The sequence below is a fragment of the Terrapene carolina genome, unplaced genomic scaffold, assembly GCF_002925995.2.
Source record: "Terrapene carolina triunguis isolate 2854851 unplaced genomic scaffold, T_m_triunguis-2.0 Scaffold95, whole genome shotgun sequence".
NCBI classification, from domain to species: Eukaryota; Metazoa; Chordata; order Testudines; family Emydidae; genus Terrapene; species Terrapene triunguis.
The window spans coordinates 31926060-31947068 of record NW_020664446.1 but is presented as its reverse complement, the minus strand read 5'-3'; the positions used below and the strand labels follow the sequence as shown (position 1 = coordinate 31947068).

The following is a 21009-nucleotide window of genomic DNA, read 5'->3' as shown; positions in this document are numbered from 1 at the left end:
TTCAGCCTGTCACAGAAACCCTTCTTCTTATCTCATGCTGAGTGTTAAGCAGAAGTAATTCCAGCTCTACACTAGAGTTCTGGGCAGTGAGGGAGAGGGTCATGTCCATGTTTTATTCTAGTTGTTTTGAATATGGGCCATGCTTGGCTTTTCTTTTTCTTTTCTTTGGCTAACAGGTCAATTTCTGGGGTGAACCAAGGAGGAATGTGCATGCCATTCATTAATCTGTACATGTGTGGTGGTAAAGCCCAATAGATTGCTCACCCTGGCTGACCTCATGAATGGACCTTTCAGTCAGGGAGGACCCTGGTAGGAAGATCTGGCCTCACCCCTTTTAAAGTTCTTTGGTTGAGTGATGCTCAGTAAGAATCAGTCTGTCTCTCTCCTGTATCATCTGGAGAATCCCTGACAATAATCAGAAAATGCCATTGCCACGGAGTACAACTTGAAAATTCCTTCATGGGAGAGGATGAGGGGTGTTACCTAATAAGTCATTCTGCATTACTGGCAAGATATTCTCCTAAAGATCATGATTATTATGTTCCCTAGCTACTGGGGACTGAGAGCCTATGGAGTTTTTGTTGGCTAGCAAATGCACAGAAGCAAGTGATTACAATGTACAGTATATATCATGAGAAAGAATGCATGAAAGATTAATTGACCTACAGATGAAAAGTGGTACCCTAGTTGTGCACAATGATGTAAAAAGCAGAAAAAAATAAAATTAAGTCTGTATCACTGCAAACATTTACTAGGGAAAAGGAAACCCATCTACTCCCCACATCATTTACAATATCTTATACACCGAGCTAGTACAGCCAGATCCTTACTGATGTAAACTGCAATAGCTCCACTGCAGTCAGCAGCACTACACCTATTTACATCAACTGTGGAGCTGACTCTCTCTATTCTTTTTTTAAAATCAGGGTAGAGAGCATAAGAATGGTCTGTCTGATCACATTCCTAAAAGGACACACAGGATTTTATCTTATCTTCAAAACTAATATGTTGCAAACTGAGCTTTAGAATAATCTCTTGAAATAAGTCTGAAATCTATTTCCTTACAAAATTGTTTTTCTGTATCACACTAGTTTTCTGTACAGTTGCTTATGAGTAGTGGGCTGGTAGCAATAGCTTAAGGGGACTTGACACAAAATATTACAAGGACGTGGCAAACTTTGTACAAGTAAATAAGTAGGTCAGGCTTTGTTATTGCATTCCAGCCATGATAATGTCCTTATGAATTTGCTCCCACACACCTACATTGCCATTAAATCTTGCCACTTCTTTCTCTAACATTTTGAAAATCCTATTTTATCTCTCCATCCTGACAATTACAACACCATAGACCAGTGTTTTAATCTCCCATCTTAACTACCAGATCTTCCCCCAATTTGGCCTCCCTATAGTCAAAATTACTACTTTGTCAACTGATCATATGTCACAGCCCTCTCTGCGTTGTTCCATTGAATTTGCCATATACAGAGTATCCAGCTAAAACTTCTAGGATAAGAACTTGAAGCATAGTGGAGGGGGAAGCTAAGGTGGCTTTAAACCAACTTTGCACCCTCCCAAACCTGGGCTGCTCTGCATAGCTTAGAGTATGTCTACACTGCTGTTGAAGGTGTGATTTGCAGCTCATGTAGGCATACTGTGCTATCTTTAATCTAGCTAGCTAGTGTGGGTAAAAATATGGCAGTGTGGACCCTGGTGTGGGCTAGGAATGTTAGTAGTTTGGGGTAGCTTTTACAGCTTGTGCTAAAGCCTGCATGAAAACCTGTACAGCCACATACTCACTGCTATTTTAGCCACTGTAGCTAGATTAAAGGTGGCTTGGGTATGTGTACAAGAGCTGTAATCACACACCTGATGGCAGTACGGGTCTTTTACGGTATGTCCACACTGCAGCTGGGAACATGCCTTCCAGTCGAGGTGGACAGACAAGCGCTAACTCTGCTTGAGCTAGCACGCTAAAAATAGCAGTGTGGACATTGTAGCACAAGTGCTGGCTTGAGCAAGCCACCCAAGTCCATGCCAACATGAGCTCAAGCCACTGTCCATGCCAGGATGTCCACAATGACCAAGAAGTGGAAAAGCATCTTCACCCACCGCCTAGCCAACCTAGTAAGGAGGGCTTTCAACTAGGTTCAAAGGGGGCAGGTGACAAAAGCCCACAGGTATAAAAAAAAGTGACCTTAACAGAAGGCTAAATGTTCAGTGGGGAAGGGGGAGGAGACAGAAAATTACAATAGAGTCCATAGGAGCAACAAGAGTGATAACTGGGTGGGGATGGGGAGTCTGCTTGACATTTTAGATGTCTGTTCACAAATGCAAGGATTATGGGGAATAAACAGGAAGAACTGGAAGTATTAGTACATATGCTAAAGTATGAATTAATTGGCAGCACAGAGACTTGATGGGATAAATCTCATAACTGAACTATTGATATAGAGGAGTACAGCTTGTTCAGGAAGGACAAGGGAGGCGGTGTTGCATTATACATCTCAGAATAAGTGTATATATTCTTGGTCCAGAAGGAGATGAGAGGCAGACCAATTGAAAGTCTCTGGGTGAATATGAAAGGAGGGAAAAGTCATGGTAGAGGGACTATTATAGCCCACCAAATAAGCAAGAAGAGGTAGATGAGGCATTTCTAGAATAAATAATAAATATCCAAGACCTGGTAGTAGTGGGGGACTCCCCAGACATCTGTTGGAAAAGTAATATGGCAAAACACAAATTGCCTAATAAGTTCTTGAAATGTGTTGGGGACAACTTTTTGTTTCAGAAGGTGGAGGAAGAAACCAGGGGGCAGTTATTTTAGACTTGATTCTGACCAACAGGAAGGAATTGGTAGTGAATTTGAAGGTGAGAGGCAACTCAATTCAAAGTGATCATGAAATGATAGATTTCCTGGTTCTAAGGACAGGAAGGAGTGAGGGTAGCAGAATAAAGACAATGAATTTCAGAAATGCAGACTTAAGCTCAAAGAAAAGGTAGGTAAGATCCCATGGGAAGAAAATCAAAGGGAAAAAGGAGTTCAGGAGATCTGGCAGTTTCTCCAAGAGGCAATATTAAAGGTGCAACACCAAAAACAATCCTGATATGAAGGAGAGATAGGGAGAATAATAAGAGGCAACTATGGCTCCAGCTGAAACTATGGCTCCAGCTGAAAATCTTTTTAGCTGAAAATCAGAAAGGAAGTCTAGAAAAAGTGGAAATACAGACCAACTGCTAAGGATGAGTACAAAAGAATAGCACAAGCAATTAGGCACAAAAATGGAAAGGCTAAGGCACAAAATGAGTTACACCAAGCAAGGGACATAAAGGCAATTAGAGAAGTTTTTATAAATATATTAGAAGCAAGAGAAAGAGGAAGGAAAGTGTAGGTCCTCTACTTAGTGGGGAAGGAGACCCAATAAAGAACAACATCAAGAGGGCTGATATGTTTAATGCCTATTTTGCTTCAGTCTTCATTAAAAAGGTAAATTGTGGCCACATCCATAACATAATTAATGTTAACAACAAGGGGAAGGAATGCAAGACAAAATAGGGAAAGAACAGCTTAAAGAATATTTAGATAACTTAGATGTATTCAAGTTGGCAGGGTCTGATGAAATTCATCCTAAGGTACGTAAAGAGAAACTAGCTGAAGCAATCTTGTAATCATTAGTGATTATTTTTGAAAACTAATTGAAGATGGCTGAGGTCCCAAAAGACTAGAGAAAAATACTGTGTTTGCCCACCTTGAAAAAGAGGAACATAGAGGATTCAGAAAATTATAGAAAAGCAAGCTAACTTCGATACCTGGAACAAATTATTAAACAATTATTTTGTAAGCACCTAGAGGAAAATGGTTATAAGTAATAGCCACCATGGTTTTGTTAAAAAGAAATCATGCCAAACCAACCTCATTTCCTTCTTTGACGGAGTTCCTGGCCATGGAGATGGGGAGAAGCAGTAGATGTGCTATATTTTGATTTTAGTAAGGCTTTTGACATAGTCCCACGTGACATTCTCATAAGTACACTAGGAAAATGTGGTCTAAATAAAATTACTATAAAGTGGGTGCAAAACTGGTTGAAAATCTGTACTCAAAGACTAGTTCATGGTCAAACTGTGACCCACAGGGGTCAGTCCTGAGTCTGATACTGTTCAATATTTTCATTAATGACTTGGATAATGGAGTGGAGAATGTGCTTATAAAATTTGCAAATGAAACCAAGCTGGGAGGAGTTGCAAGTACTTTGGAGGACAGGATTAGTTCAAAACTATCTTGATAAATTAGAGAACTGGTCTGAAATTAGACCAATCAGATGAAATTCAATAAAAAACTTTACAAAGTACTTCACTTATGAAGGAAAAATGTACAACTATAAAATGTGGAATAAATGACTAGGTGGTAGTACTGCTGAAAAGGATCTGGGGGTTATAGTGGATCACAAATTGAATGAATAAACAATGTGATACAGTTGCAAAAAAAAAAAAAAAGCTAATATTCTGGGGGTCTATTAACAGAAGTGTTATGTATAAGACACAGGAGCTAATCGTCCTGCTCTACTTGGTCCTGGTGAGGCCTCAACTGGAGTACTGTATTCTTGGCTTCACACTTTAAGAAAGATGTGGACAAATTGGAGAGAGTCCAGAGGAGAGCAACAAAAAGGATAAATCGTTTAGAAACTTTGACCTATGAGGAAAGGTTAAAACTGGGCATATTTAGTCTTGAAAAAAGAATTCTGAGAGGGGACCTGATAAACAATTTTCAAATATGTTAAAGGCTGTTATAAAGAGGACTGTGATGAATTCTCCACGTTCACTAAAGGTAGGACAAGAAGAAATGGGCTTAATCTGCAGCAAGGGAAATTTAAATTAGATATAAGGGTAATTAATCTCTGGTATAGGCTTCCAAGGGAGGTTGTTGAATCCCAGTTCTTGGAGGCTTTTAGTAACAGGTTAGACAAACAGCTGTCAGAGATGGTCTAGATATACTTGGTCCTGTCTCAGTGTGGGAGCTGGATTGGACCTCTTGAGTTCTCTTTCAGCACTACACTTTCACGATTTTTAGCATGCTAGCTTGAGCTAAGCTGGTGCAAGTCTGTCTACCCAGGCTGGGAGGCACCCTTTGGCTCTTTCACTCAGCATAAAGGAGCCAGAATGGGGGTGAGGATCTTGCACCTGGGACTTGATCCTGCTGTACTGAAGTCAGCAGGAGTGTAGCCACTGACTTCAGAGGGAGGGGGATTCACCTCCTTCATCTTCTTGGCCAGGGGTAGTCAATAGGTGGACTGTGGGCCAAATCTGAACTGCCAGATGCCAGACCCCAAATCTTTTTATTTACTTATTATTATTATTATTATTATTCTTATTCTTTTTTATTATTTTCTCTGGAGTCTGTACCTTGACCAAGAAATTTGGACCTTGACAAAAAATAACTGACTGCTCCTGTTCTAGGCTCTACACAACTTCACCCTGGCCTACATCTTAAATCTTGTCTCCTAATGTGCTCCCTCTCACCAGCTTCACTCTGCCAACAGTGTTAGCTCCAATACCCATTCCATTTCCTTCTCCCATTCCTATTTTCACACCTTCAATATGGCCCCTTTTGAAAGGCACCCCTCAGAATCCAAGCATAAAAGTGGGTCACCCTCTCTTTAAGACAAATTAGGAAAAACATTAGCTAAGAGGACTCCTTCCTCCGGCTCTCCCAAAGTGTCTTGTCTTGGTGTTTTCATATAGGTTATAAATACTCTGGGTCAGACTCTCTTGATAGATGTGCTTTGCAGAGCAGTGAACACACAGTGCATGCTTTGCAAATAATTATGGAAAATAGTATAGTTTGTATCTTTGCATGTGGTGATATGTTCACATCTTTCTTTTAGTTACTGGTACAAATGTTATATGTACAGGTGTTTGTACGTATAAATCAGTGTAGCTGAACTTACTTCATTTGATACAAATTATTGGTCCCTCTGTGATCAATGTCATGGCAGAAAGCAGCTGCAACCATGGCGAAGGCTTCTAGATCGGTATAGTATTTCTTTAGTCTACCTGTCTATAAAGGAGAAGAGACTTTTTTGAGTGTATACCTGCTTGAATTTTACAATTCCTGTTGAAATTAAAAGAACTACAAATTGAATGAAAGATAGGTTTACAGTGACAAAACATACCATTAGTAAGGTGAACATTGTCTGTCCCACGTTGAATCCATGCCGCCAGTTATGGTAAGTTATATCCCGATAACCCTTTCTGACTGTGTACATCCATCTTGTAAGTACCTGTTACAAATAAAAGGCATATCATACTCAGTAGTGTTAAAATATAACAAAGTCCTGGAATGTCTTTAAAATTAAGATGGAATTTCATATCTTTACAGGAAAATATGCAGCTTTTACAAAGCTGAAACATTGTTTCTAATTAAAATAAACATAGAAGCTAACCACTGTTATATAAGTCAATGCTAGTTTAATTTTTTATCTAACTAAGCACACAACAATTTACCACCTAGCTTTACATGCTTAATATGAATCTGTGAAAAATATCTACTCAGAACAGGGGAAAAGTAAAAGATATTGAATGTTTTATATATAAAAACCTAAGAACGAATGTATGCTACTGTTGCTTCTAATATTTTACTCTGGGACAGTTCTAGTTAAAAGAACTTGGAACTGAGGGGTAAAATGTACCTAATATGACAAAATAAATCTGACCTCTGCTGGGACTTTGAACTTTTCAACCACATTTATCTCAAAGAATAATCGTATTCCGCACTTAATCAAGCCATGCTCTGTAACGGGAAAGTCACTGAAGCGGAATTCATAAAGTTCCACTTCCTTTGGATCAGGTAATTCCTCTCTCTGTTAGGAAAAAAAAAGACCACAATAGTTTCGCTTTGTAAGAAGGAAACTAAAGAAAATTCAGTTTTTTACTTGCTTTTTTACTCTATCCCTATATAAAGAGTTCATGGTCAGGCCCATCATGTGTACATAGCTCTCAGGTTTCAATACACACTACTGTATATTAAACTATAATATGTACTTTAGATCACTGCTGTTTTTCTGCTCAAACAAAGGGGATGGGTACCATTTATTGCTTCCTGCAAACTGGTATTTCTTCCCCACCTGCATTCCAACAAAATCCACATTACAATTATAGTTTCTTTAGTCATATTTTGGGTAAAACCAATGGTTACTTTATTTTAGAATGCATTTCTTAATTATGCATATAATTATTGTACTTCAGATTATTATTATTGTATTACATACCTCACCTGTGGGACTTCAGTGAATCTTTGGGATAGATTATCAACTGTTACCCTATAAATCATGGGTGCAACTGAGGGTGGGGAGGGGTCTGTCATAGTTCAGGGCTACCTGGACCTCTGACCCCATTCCTTGGTGTCTTCTGAGTGCACCTGCCTCTAGGTCTTAGGCCTCCCACTTTTCCTCTATGGCAGAATCCCATGATTCTCCCACCAACAAAGATTACTCAACAAGTCTGACTGGACTCAATATCTGCAGTGCTTCCCTTCAGGAACTTGTGACCAGAGTGACCCAAAACAGCCTTCTTAAAACTATATTGTTGAATCTTAACAGTAGGAATACAGCATAGTAAGAGAAAAGCATTTTTAGGGCAAAAAAGGCCTATGTGCATGTTTATCTTACCTAAAGACTTGCCTTCCCTTAGCAGAGACCCTAGTTGGGCTAAGCTACCTTGAGACACGCCCAACCTCTGGAAGGCAGTTTCTTCCCCTTAAGCATCTCACAAAACCAGTCCTTCTCCCCTTCAGAGAGTGTCCCTATAAATCCCTCTCAGCCTTTGATCTCCCCACCTTCACAGATTGGGTGACTTAGTCCTGGGAAAGCTGGTCTGGCAAGCTCACCAGGGAGGCGGAGGTAGCATATCAGTTAATAATACTAGGTGTTTTCTGAGGAACTCTTATCTGGGCTACTGCCTATCTTCCTGGGTAGTTTTCTTACCATCTGGCTAAAGTACAGTAAATATATTAACAGTGCTCAGACAAACATAGAAGGGATGGTATTTTGTAGATTACAGGAAACTCCAAATCCATCACAGTCATTTGCCCCTCCCTCCCTACCTGTGGATGGTCCTGTGCCAGTTGTGTCCCTAGTGTAGTTTAGAGCAAACTCTGCTCTAAACTACACTGGCTTCCAATGGCGCCAAGGGACAATTCTGGCAGCAGGGGACTGCCTGAGTGCATGCTCTTTCCCCTCATGAATACCCTTTATTTTAGAGGCAAGTGTAGCTACCCTCAGAAATGTCCACTACCCTATCTGCTTGGTTTAAGACTGCTTTGCACTGAGGGACCACCAACAAAACAGACTTAATGTGTATGAAGATCTCTAGCCTTTAGAGTTATTCGCATAAAAGAGCTCTATTTTTACTTATGACTCGCTTTATTTATATTAATTGCCCTCATGCACATACAAATAACACACAAAGGGTATTTACTCATGATGCTCAAACGTCAGAAAATGCATAAATTAAGGCTCTTGTAGTAACTTTAATTTGCCCACGTTATACGTATAGTATAAATATATATTTAATAGACTAACTGGTGGTGGTAATAATTATAAGTACCTAGATCATAGATAGCGTTTTTCAGTAGTACATCTCAAAGCCCTTTACAAAGGAAGTCAGTGAACTGTCAGATTCCATTTTACAGATGGGGAAACTGGTAACTGAATATATTACAAGTGTAATGTGTGCAACATTAGGATGAGAACTATAATTTGGATTTCTCTTTAAAAGAGAACCTTTATTGTGTATTGATGCTATAACTTTATATTTAATGTCTTTGTTTAAAAAAACAAAAAAGAAACTGCACATGCAAGTTAGAATACCCACTTCATTGAAATGAATGGGATGTGGAACAGTGATGTCACACCTTTGCAATTGTTGCTGTTTGGTTGGAGATATTTGCTGCAAATATTGATTATTGTACATGCAAATATATTTCTGCCTTTTCTCCCAAATGTGGAATTTCCCTTTAAATTTACTCTGGTCTGAGTTCAAGAAGAGAGAATGGTCGATCCTGGAGCAGTGACAGTTTTAAGGCCCAATGCTTTGTGAGCCTTCAGGTCTAGAAACACCTGCTTTATCGCATTAGTGACCTGACACTCCAGGCTTCCTATAGGATTAAACATTTCTGTGTAGCCCTGGCACTGCATGAGATATCAGACCTTCAGTTCTTGATACCCTGATGTATAGAAAAAGCTATTTAATTTAGTTTCTAGAGGTTTTAAAAATCCATTCCAGTGTTTTATTTCACTTGGATGCCCCCACAGGGTAATTAAGGCACCTTGATTTACAAGTGGAGAGATCTAAAAATGTATTATTGCTATTAATTTTTGTAAGTCTTAAATTTAAAATGAATTTACTTTAAAATGTGAAGGTATAATTTTCTATTGATACTTTTCATTTCACTAGTGGATGTGCTTATATAATCAGATGTAATTTAACAAGATCTTTTAACTGTAAAAACCGTGTACAGTCCTAAACCTGATATCTGCAATGTTTTTAGAGGAAGGAGGAAGTAGGGGAAAGAGAGCTCATTTTACTAATAATTATCTATAACTTTAACCATAAATTCCTGCTACATAGCAAAGTAAATAAAAACCAGTTAGCTAAAGTTTTTCAAATACCTAACAAATTATAGAAACACATCAGGTGCTACTGCTGTTATTAACCCCCTTCATACCCTATACATTCACTTCTTATTCTGGTGCCCTGCCAATTTCCTCTTCCTTCTATGTATGTTGTACTAATATACACACAACTATACCTTTCAATTGAGTTTTTGCCATTCTTATATATAGTAGGTTCCCATATAAAACTCAGTAATATTCATTCATGCAGACTGAATGACGAATGAGCAGAGTCAATCCAATTAATCATAAAATAAAATGAAAAAAATAAAATTAAAATTATTAAGAAAAACAAATAGCAAATAGCATTTTAAGGAGGCAGCTATAACTCCTTCAGCCTGCAATAGTAACTAGGATAGTCCCTTTTTATCTCTTTGGGAAATAACACCTTGAGCCTGCAAATATTTAAGAATGTAAGTAATTTTTCAACTACTCATGTGAGTGACATTAAATATGTGCCTAAATGTTTGGAAGATAGGCCCTAAGTCAGCAGACTGTGTATGATAGTGTATGTTAGCAATATATCTGTCCAGATAGCAAAAACACATTCAATGTGTGACAGACCCAGACCAGTGGGGTACAGGAGTCTGGTAGAGGGCAAATATACTGGTCACTGGATGAGTAGTTTTCTGTTCCCTGAATGACCAGAGCAGGGGCTGCACTAGAGTAATCAGGAACCTGCTAGAACCAGTTAAGGCAGGCAGGCTAATTAGGACACCTGGAGCCAATTAAGAAGAAGCTGCTAGAATCAATTAAGGCAGGCTAATCAGGGCACCTGGGTTTTAAAAGGAGCTCACTTCAGTTTGTGGTGGGAGTGTGAGGAGCTGGGAGCAAGAGGCGCAAGGAGCTGAGAGTGAGCTGCTGGAGGACTGAGGAGCACAAGCGTTATCAGACACCTGTGGTGAGAATAAGGAAGGTGTTTGGAGGAGGCCATGGGGAAGTAGCCCAGGGAGTTGTAGCTGTCATGCAGCTGTTACAGGAGGCACTATAGACAGCTGCAGTCCACAGGGCCCTGGGCTGGAACCCGGAGTAGAGGGCGGGCCCGGGTTCCCCCCAAACCTCCCAATTGACCTGGACTGTGGGTTCTTCCAGAGGGGAAGGTCTCTGGGCTGTTCCCCAACCCACATGGTGAATCTCTGAGGCAAGAAAATCTGCCAATAAGCGCAGAACCCACCAAGATAGAGGAGGAACTTTGTCACACTGGTGTCAGGAGTGGGATCTTGGGGTGCACAGCGCGGCGGAAGAAGGAGGGTGATTTAAACAAAAAAAACAAAAACAAAAAAAGGAGAGGGTTTATTTTTTTTCCACCACAATGGATGACGTAGTGCGGGCACTGATACAAGCTACGGCGGCCCAGCAGGAGGCTACGCTATTGTCCAGGCAGCCGCCCAACAGGAGGCAGTGCGGCTGCAGCAAGAGACTAATCGCCTGCTGATGGACCAGGCTGCTCAAGACCGAGCTATGTTGCGGGAACTGGTAAACCAGGTAAAGTCCCTTACAGAGCTGAATCGCGGCCATGATGGGACGCGGCTCATACGGGCCAGCCATTGGCTGCAGAAAATGACAAGGGAGGATGATGTAGAGGCATACCTTCTGGCCTTTGAGAGGACAGCCCTACGGGAGGCCTGGCCTCGAGATCAGTGGTCTGGCATCCTTGCCCCATTCCTGTGTGGGGAGGCCCAGAAGACCTACCATGATCTGCCTGAAGAGGCTGCGGCAGACTACCCCCAGCTGAAAGCAGAAATCCTGGCCAGATCTGGGGTAACGACAGCAGTGCGGGCCCAGCAGTATCACGGTTGGAAGTACCAGGAAGACAAAACCCCGCGGTCCCAATTGTATGACCTCATCCATCTCGCACGAAAGTGGTTGCAAACAGAGTCCCGGAGTCCGGAAGAGATACTAGCAGTTCTGGTCATCGACCGATACATGAGGGGACTACCACCAGACCTTCATGCCTGGGTAAGCCAGAACGAACCCTCCACCTATGACGAGGTTGTCGCCCTGGTAGAGAGGCGAAGGACAGCGAGGGAGCTGACCCAACCAGTTAAGGAAGAGGCACCCCAGGTTAAACTAGCAGCACCAACCCCTAAAGTTCGGGTGACTGGGCCACCAGGAGGGCCCAGGTGGAAAAAGAGAGAGGCTGAAGGCCCATCAGAGGCCACAAAGAGTCGGAGCACTGAGGGAGAAGAGGATCGTGATGTTAGACTGCCCAAACCAAGAGACTGGGGAACGCCTAGGGCTCCATACAGATGTTATGCCTGCGGGGAGTGGGGACACATAGCTGCACAGTGTCCCAATGCTGAGGAGCCTATGCAGTGTAACCTGGGGAACTGGGCAGATCCATGCTCCCTAATCCACCTTGTGGAAGTCTCACTAACCCCACATATGTATACCAGACCAGTGAAACTAAATGGGGTAGGGACCACTGCACTGGTTGATTCGGGGAGTGCTATCACGCTTATCTCAGGGAAGCTCGTGAAGCGTAGTCAGCTGCTGCAGGCTAAACGCATGGGGATAACGTGTGTCCATGGGACAGTTAGTTACTACCCCACCATCCCAGTAAAAATTGAGATCCAAGGGAACACTACTGAGGTAGCAGCAGGTGTAGTCCCTAAACTCCCATACCCGGTGCTCATAGGGAGGGACTTCCCAGGGTTTGGAAACTTACTCCCAGTAGGGGGATTGGAGAAAGATGGGGACCCTAAAATTGGTGAGGCATCCACAGAAGACTGTCAACCCCCAATCTTCTCTGAAATATCCCCAGATTTGTTCTCCACTCCCAGACAGGGTAGAAAGACAAAAAGGGAAAGAAGGGCAGCTAAGGCCTTGGGAACCCGAATACTGACCCAAAGCCAGAGGGTCGCTCTTGCGGACCCGCGCAGCTGAAAAGGAGGCCACGCAGGAGGGAGAAGTACCTGAGTCTGACCCCCACCCTAATGCTTCTGAACCAGTAGAGGCAACAGAGACTGGGCCCCTAGATCTTGGGCAGATTAGCCCCGGGAGAGGAAATTTTGGACGGGACCAGGCAGAAGACCCATGGTATGACAACATTAGGAAGGAGGTGACTGAAATAGATGGGGTCCCCGTGAAAGGGAAAACCCAGGGACCAGGACCCTACTTCATAATGAAGAAGGATCTCTTATACTGAGTTGCACCAGTACAGGGGCAGAAGGTACAGCAGATCCTAGTACCTCAAAAACACCTGAACGCTGTATTAAGTCTTGCTCATAGTCATCTTTTTGGGGGGCATTTGGGGGGTAGAGAAGACCCTGGCACGAGTCCTACGACGGTTCTTCTGGCCCGGAGTACATGAAGAAGTGTGGAGGTACTGTGCCTCCTGCCCGGAGTGTCAGCTGCACAGTCCCCGTCCCCACTTGAGGGCACCTTTAGTACCCCTTCCCATCATAGAGATCCCCTACGAGCGAATAGCCATGGACGTAGTGGGATCCCTGGAGAAGACGGCTCGGGGCCACCAATATATACTTATTGTTTTGGACTATGCTACTCGCTACCCAGAAGCCGTCCCCCTGCGGAACACGGCCTCTAAAACTATAGCCAAAGAGCTGGTGGAGATCTTTGCCCTAATGGGGCTACCGAAGGAGATATTAACCGACCAAGGAACCCCATTTATGGCGAAGCTAATTAAGGACCTCTGTACGCTGCTCCATATACATACCCTGAGAACTTCGGTCTACCATCCGCAGACTGATGGGTTGGTAGAAAGGTTTAACCGAACCCTCAAGGCTATGATGAGGAAGGTGGTAAGTCGGGACAGGAAGGATTGGGACACTCTACTACCCTACCTTATGTTCGCTATCCGGGAGGTACCACAGGCCTCAACTGGGTTTTCCCCCTTCGAGTTATTATATGGGCGTCACCCCCGTGGCATACTAGATATCGCCAAAGAGATCTGGGAAGAGGAACCCAATGAGGGGAGAAATATAATAGAGCATGTAATGCAGATGCGAGACCAGATAGCCCGGGTTACTCCTATTGTACGGGAACATTTGGAGAAGGCACAGGAGGCCCAGCGAACCCATTACAATCGCCAGGCAAAAGTGCGACAGTTCCAACCAGGAGATCGGGTTATGGTGTTGGTACCCACGGCAGAAAGCAAGCTTCTGGGCCAATGGCAGGGGCCCTATGAGGTGGTTGAACCCATGGGGGAAGTAACCTACAAGGTGCGGCAGCCAGGACGCAGAAAACAAGAACAGATTTAACACGTTAACCTTCTGAAACCCTGGCATGCACAAGAGGCATGCACAACGGTCCAAAAAGACCTAACCCAGGAAAACAAGCCTTCCAAACAGGTGAGAGTGTCTCCCGATTTAACACCAGACCAGAAGAATGAAGTGTCTGAGATTATCTTCTGGAACCAAGATGTGTTCTCGACAAAACCGGGTCGAACAACCGAGACATATCACCAAATCGTCACAAACCCTGGGGCCAGAGTAACAATGAGGCCCTATCGGATGCCAGCGGCAAAAAGGGAGGAAATAAAAGCAGAAGTAAAAAAAATGCTGGAGTTGGGGATCATCGAAGAATCCCAGTCAGTGGTCCAGCCCAATCGTGCTGGTGCCCAAACCTGATGGCACCACAAGATTTTGCAACGACTTCCGGCGACTAAACGAAGTATCCCAGTTCGACGCGTACCCCATACCTCGCATAGATGAGCTAGTGGACCGTCTGGGTAATGCCTGGTACTTGACTACCCTAGACTTGACAAAGGGATACTGGCAGATTCCCCTTGCAGAAGACGCAAAGGAAAAGACTGCGTTCTCTACACCAGAGGGTCTTTTTCAATATACTGTCCTCCCTTTTGGACTACATGGGGCCCCAGCTACCTTCCAGCGCCTCATGGACAAGCTATTACGCCCGCATAACAGTTATGCTGGTGCCTACTTGGACGATGTGGTCATTCATACCCCAGACTGGGAAACCCACCTGGAGAAGGTGGAGGCAGTCCTTGATACCTTCAGGCGAGCTGGCCTTACAGCAAACCCTGCCAAGTGCGCTGTAGGGTTTACAGAGGTCAAATATCTTGGCTACATTGTGGGAAAAGGTCTGGTAAAACCCCAAGTGAACAAGTTAAAGGCCATCCAAAATTGGCCTCGACCAAGTAGCAAGAAACAAGTCCGGGCGTTCCTAGGTGTGGTGGGATATTACCGACGATTTATCCCCCACTTTGCCACAAGGGCAAGCCCCCTGACAGACCTAGTGAAAGCCCGTGGACTTGATCTGGTGAGATGGTCTGACGCAGCAGAGGAAGCATTCACAGACCTCCGGACTGCCCTCTGCAGTAACCCCGTACTGATAGCCCCTGATTTCACCAAGGAGTTTATCCTGCAGACGGATGCATCGGAAGTAGGGTTGGGGGCCGTTCTATCACAGATGGTCGCGGAGGAGGAACACCCAATTCTATACCTCAGTCGGAAACTCCTTCCAAGGGAACAAAAATATGCAGTGGTGGAGAGAGAATGCCTCGCTGTAAAATGGGCCATGGAAACATTGCGCCACTACCTGCTCGGGCGCAGATTTGTCCTCGTAACCGACCATGCCCCTCTTCAATGGATGCAGCGGAACAAGGAGAAGAACACAAGGGTGACCAGATGGTTCTTATCCCTCCAACCTTTCCAGTTCCGTGTGCAACACAGAGCAGGGAGCCGTCATGGCAACGCCGATGGCTTGTCACGTGTACACTGTCTGGCGTCCCAAGCTGCCCAACTCCTTGGCGTTGAGCAGGGGGGAGGGATATGTGACAGACCCAGACCAGTGGGGTACAGGAGTCTGGTAGAGGGCAAATATACTGGTCACTGGATGAGTAGTTTTCTGTTCCCTGAATGACCAGAGCAGGGGCTGCACTAGAGTAATCAGGAACCTGCTAGAACCAGTTAAGGCAGGCAGGCTAATTAGGACACCTGGAGCCAATTAAGAAGAAGCTGCTAGAATCAATTAAGGCAGGCTAATCAGGGCACCTGGGTTTTAAAAGGAGCTCACTTCAGTTTGTGGTGGAAGTGTGAGGAGCTGGGAGCAAGAGGTGCAAGGAGCTGAGAGTGAGAGGGTGTGCTGCTGGAGGACTGAGGAGCACAAGCGTTATCAGACACCAGGAGGAAGGTCCTGTGGTGAGAATAAGGAAGGTGTTTGGAGGAGGCCATGGGGAAGTAGCCCAGGGAGTTGTAGCTGTCATGCAGCTGTTACAGGAGGCACTATAGACAGCTGCAGTCCACAGGGCCCTGGGCTGGAACCCGGAGTAGAGGGCGGGCCCGGGTTCCCCCCAAACCTCCCAATTGACCTGGACTGTGGGTTCTCCCAGAGGGGAAGGTCTCTGGGCTGTTCCCCAACCCACATGGTGAATCTCTGAGGCAAGAAAATCCGCCAATAAGCGCAGGACCCACCAAGATAGAGGAGGAACTTTGTCACAAGAGTTTATTTTCTTGATCTCTATTATACCATTACTGGTCAACATAATGGTGTGTATTTTAATTATGAGTTTGTACAGTGCCTAATGCAATGGAATCCTGGTTCAAGACTGGGGTTGCTAGGTGCTAATGCTATCCAAATAATAAAGAATTTCTGATGCAATGCTGATTTTGATAGAGATGCACCACAGATGACTTTAGCCCAAAGTCTCTTTTGTTTTAAACCACCTAACTCATCCTTCTGCTTTTCTCTCTCTTATCTATCTGACTTTAGCATCTTTCAAAAGGTATTATGCAAAGAGGTTCTACCAGTAGCAAGTTGTCTATTTACTGAAAATTGATTGTTGCTTTGTGAACATTCAGGTCAGTCCTAGTTCCTAATTTTGCATTTTACCCCTTTTTACCTACTTCTGGCAACCAAACAATACAAGCAAAGTATTCAGTTTCCACCCCCCGTATAGTGATGCTGACCATGCAGCCTAAAATAGAATTTGGTCCATTTTCTTTGAATCGGGATGTTATCATAATGATCCCTGGATAGTTCAGCTCCTCTTGATCAGTACAAAGACTTTACTTCCTGCATTACCTCTGACAGATTTTCATATGAAAATCCAGGGAGAATGCTGTTTTAGTGGGTTGGTACCATGGGAAGTATATAGGTTGCATATCAGTGTATGAGAGAACCTAACATATTGCCAAAAAGATTTTTACGAGGCACCTGCACAAGATCCCTGGAGCTGATGACTAATATAAATATGTTGTATTAAGTAGAAGAAGGTTAAATAACACATTTTTAACACAAAGGAGACCCATCACAGCCTGAAGTTAATAGGCCACTGAAAGTTTAAGTATCTGGTTTCATTACTTACCAAAATCTTGAGGAGGGCTTTCTCATCACAGTCTTCCGTACTGGTTACATTTAATTTTTCTTTGTATTTCTAAAGTGAAAATAAATGAAAAATTAAGTTTCTGTTCCACAAGATTCCTATTTGAATTCTGTGGTACTAGAAAGATACTCACCAATATGGACTGAATTTCTTCAGGGGTGGCCTTTGTCTGGTACATGAGCATTTCCTGAGCAAGGTCTTTCCTGTTTTCAAGCTTATTCATTTTGTCATAGGTGTCAGTATTTAAAACAGACCATCCAAGGAATTGTGTAAGACTCTGGAACAAAACAGAGGAAAATGGAGATGATGTAGTGACAATTCATTTGGCTTAATATTAAAGGAAAACGGACAATTTGAACTCCTTAAAATGTCCAGCAGGGTACTTACGTGCCTCCCACCAACACAGCTTCTGAGCCACAGGCACCGGCTTCCTCCTTGCCCTGGGGATGCTCAACCCCTGCTTCGCTCCAGGCCCCGCACCAACTCCACCCTTCTCCAAGCTTTCACCCCCGTCTCTTCCCACCCAGTTCTGCTCCCTCTCTTGAGTGTGCCCTGTCCCTGCTCTTCCACCTCCCCCACAGCGCCTCCTGCGGTACAGCTGATCCCGGCGGGCGTGAGGAGCTGGAATGGAGGGGGAGGAGTTGATTGGTGGAGCCGCTGGTGGGCTGGAGGCACTGGGGGTGGGTAGCTGGCTGCCGGTGGATGCTAAGCACCCACTAATTTTTTTTCGTGAGTGCTCCAACCCTGGAGCACCCACAGAGTTGGTGCTCATGCTCTGAGCCCCTCAAAAACTTTAATACATGCAGCTTCACAACAACCATGTAATATAGGGAAGCATTTTCCCCATTTTGCAGATCGGGGTCTGATGTGCACAGAGGTTAAGTGACTTGCCCAGTATATGGGTGCACACTTGCACCTGTGCAGAACCACACATGTCAATGGGACTTTACACAGGCTTGCTCTCAAGGAGCTCCTTGCAGGATCAGAGTCTTAGGGGTGACATCCAGTGAATCAGATGGTCTGTCATCTCTGCCCTGAAGACTACAAATACTAATTAATGTCAGTTAAATGATTTTGACCATTCTTAACTAATCTAATATGGGTTTTTTTGTTTATTTGTTAGAATGATTTTTTATGGTATCTGCCGTCTGTTCACTACTGGAAAAAAGCTCACGATCCATCATAACTGTACAAGTGTGTAAAGAGTTTTAATGGAAATACTTTTACTATTAAGAAATTGTAATGAAGAGGATAACAAACTTTCAGTATAACTGCTACCTAAAATAGTAATTTTTAACTTAGACTTAACAAAAATATCTCTTAACATTAAATGATCATCTACAAAATGTTTCATCTCATTAAACTTACTTCAGTGATCTGTTCATCAAATTCATCAAAGGGTTTTCCATCTTTTCTATTGTAAAATGTAGCTACTCCCACAATTTCTTCTTTTTTGTTGACAATAGGCAAAGACAGGACATTTTTTATAACCCAGCCTGTCTCATCCACAGGCCCTTTCTGCAAGCAAACCAAAGGAAGAGGAAATATTGCATATTTCTTTAAAAATAGTCATACAATATTTTGGTATTATAATTGTAAATGTCATAGCTGGTACCCAAAGATCACAAATAAGTACAATAACAAAATTATCAGCCACCTCCGGAACTATGGAATGTATGAATATTTGTGCAATCAACTTTATGACTAATGGGTAGATGGTATTAGGGTACTTTCCTATAATAATTACAATAAAAGAAATACTGTGTTATTACCTGAAATGAAAAATAGTCATCTGCTGGTGCATTCATCATGTTACAAATCTGTGGTATAAGGAAACAAAAAAAGCCCCATTGTTTAGGTGCAGTATATACACTCAAATCCATAGTCTGGCATTTTAAAAAGGCATATTCATCTTCTAAGAGAAAATTAACCGTCATTTTACATAAATCAAAGTATTATTAAAGTAGAATTAGCTACTCCGGTATATGCCACTTGGAGTGCTGAAAACACTCTGCCTTGTGTATGGTGCTCATAATATATTTTATTAAGCACAATAGTTACTTAACAATATGCAGGAAGAAGGCAAAATTTTAGGGCAGGAAGTAAAGAAGAATATTATATCCAATTTTAAACTGCATGGGGAGTTTTAGGAAGAGGTAAATAGTTGAGCTAACCCCTACTCTTACAAAAAGTGCCACAGAATCAGCAATGACTACAGTACACACAAAATTAAAGGTCTCTGTATCTCCTCTGAAAGACAATATCTTACACCGTGTTGAAACCTTGGTTCAGATTTGGGTCCAACCATCTTTCTGTTTATAACCCTGTACCAGGACTAAAACTAAACAGAAAATTCTACATGTTTCTGTTTGCTGAGTTGCTGACAGATCATTCTTTTGTGAGAATGGACTTGTACGCCTGCAATGCGAGTCAGAGACCTAAGCCCTCCAACCCCTGAGATGTCTTAAGATCTGTCCGGAAATCCCCTGGTTCACAGGTCATCTGCATAGACGGCTTGTCCCTCCAGGCTACTGATTGGCCCCTGTACTCCATGGCAGCTATAATCCTGGAGACTGTGTGATATTTTCACACTATTGTATTTATATTTATATGTATATATAAATACTTATTGTATTTCCAGTCATTTAGCCAATATAAGGAAGTTTTGATGATGGCTTCTGAAGTCTCTGCTTGATCAAAAAACTCTATAAAATGTGTAACTTTCTTTTTTTGCAATTAACTTACAAATCCATTTTCAGCAACATACGTTGGCAACCCGCTTACAAGACACCAGTGATCTGCAGGAGGTGACCTGTAGAGACAGAATGAGATTCAATAAGTCAATGTCACAGATATAAACATGTTGCAGTTCTACCTGAGCAACGCCGCTAACTGCTACATATTTAACAAGCTGATAATGAATACTTACGGAATGACTTTGATTTCTTCTTTTCCATGTAAAATATAATCAATAATCTTATAAAAGATGACTTCCTAAATAAAAGAGGAGAAAAACATGCATTAATTATCCTGTGCAACTAAATTCCAAAATTATGATGTGTAAAAAGGAAGCATTTATACTCACTCTGCCATCGGGTGTTTTTGGTCCTTTATAAGGCTCTGCTTCTCCCAGCTTGATTGGCCATTCATCATAGAACTCCTAAAAATAATTACACACAGATTAACAATACAAAGCGTTTCTCAGTTATATACCAATAGGTAACATGAAATGCATGGACAATAATTTTATGCTATACTTCTCCATAACCCTACTTGGTCTGGTCACATCTCAAAACAGTATGAAGAAAACATTGTTAAACATACACCAAACAAAAGTTTTAGCAAGTAAATTGCAGGTTAGTGTGAAAACCAATGCCAGAAAACTGCATGGCTTTCTCAACATTTTAGTGGGTGGGAGAAGTATATAATAAAAATAACCACCTGAGCCTAATCTGCATGTCTTACGTAGATGGCCTGCCCTATTTTTATATATTTTACATGTAATTTTGGTGACTCATATTAGTTGAATATAGTTCATGCCTCATGTCATTTTGAAACCATACTTAGAAAGCATAGCCCATTGATTCCATGGAGAAAGGCACATTAGAGCTATCCATGACAGACAGATTAGGTAGTAGAGGGATTAATTTTTTATAATGATATTGAATTAAGTGAATTCTACATTTCCAAGTAATTAGTAAAATGCTGGTTACCTTCTCTTTGGTCATATCCAGCAGACCAACAGAGTATCTTTCACAGTTCAAATAAATTCGAATAGTGTACAGTGCTTTGTGAAACTGTCGCTCAATATCTGTCAGTTCTTCAAATACTTTGTTGGCAGACCATAAAAGCATCTGTTTACAATGAGAGAAAACTGGGTAAATATTCAGGTGGTGAAGACATTGTTGGCATCACTGAAACTTGGTGGGATAATACACATGATTGGAATGTTGGTGTGGATGGATACAGCTTGCTCAGGAAGGATAGACAGGGGAAAAAGGGAGGAGGTGTTGCCTTATATATTAAAAATGTACACAC

General features: G+C 42.5%; 1 protein-coding gene across 1 annotated transcript in view; it reads right to left on the bottom strand.

The window, feature by feature from the left end:
* Positions 1–21009, bottom strand: part of PDE6C (phosphodiesterase 6C) — a 50284-nt gene that overhangs the window by 11843 nt on the left and 17432 nt on the right. The window contains exons 2-12 of the mRNA XM_026650988.1: positions 20685–20825; positions 20057–20131; positions 19901–19965; positions 19717–19783; positions 18744–18791; positions 18340–18489; positions 17105–17248; positions 16954–17022; positions 6708–6854; positions 6168–6275; positions 5943–6052 (exon numbers count right to left, since the gene is read on the bottom strand). Of these exons, the coding sequence (XP_026506773.1) occupies positions 5943–6052; positions 6168–6275; positions 6708–6854; positions 16954–17022; positions 17105–17248; positions 18340–18489; positions 18744–18791; positions 19717–19783; positions 19901–19965; positions 20057–20131; positions 20685–20825 (1124 nt within the window). The remainder of the gene's footprint in view (positions 1–5942; positions 6053–6167; positions 6276–6707; positions 6855–16953; positions 17023–17104; positions 17249–18339; positions 18490–18743; positions 18792–19716; positions 19784–19900; positions 19966–20056; positions 20132–20684; positions 20826–21009) is intronic.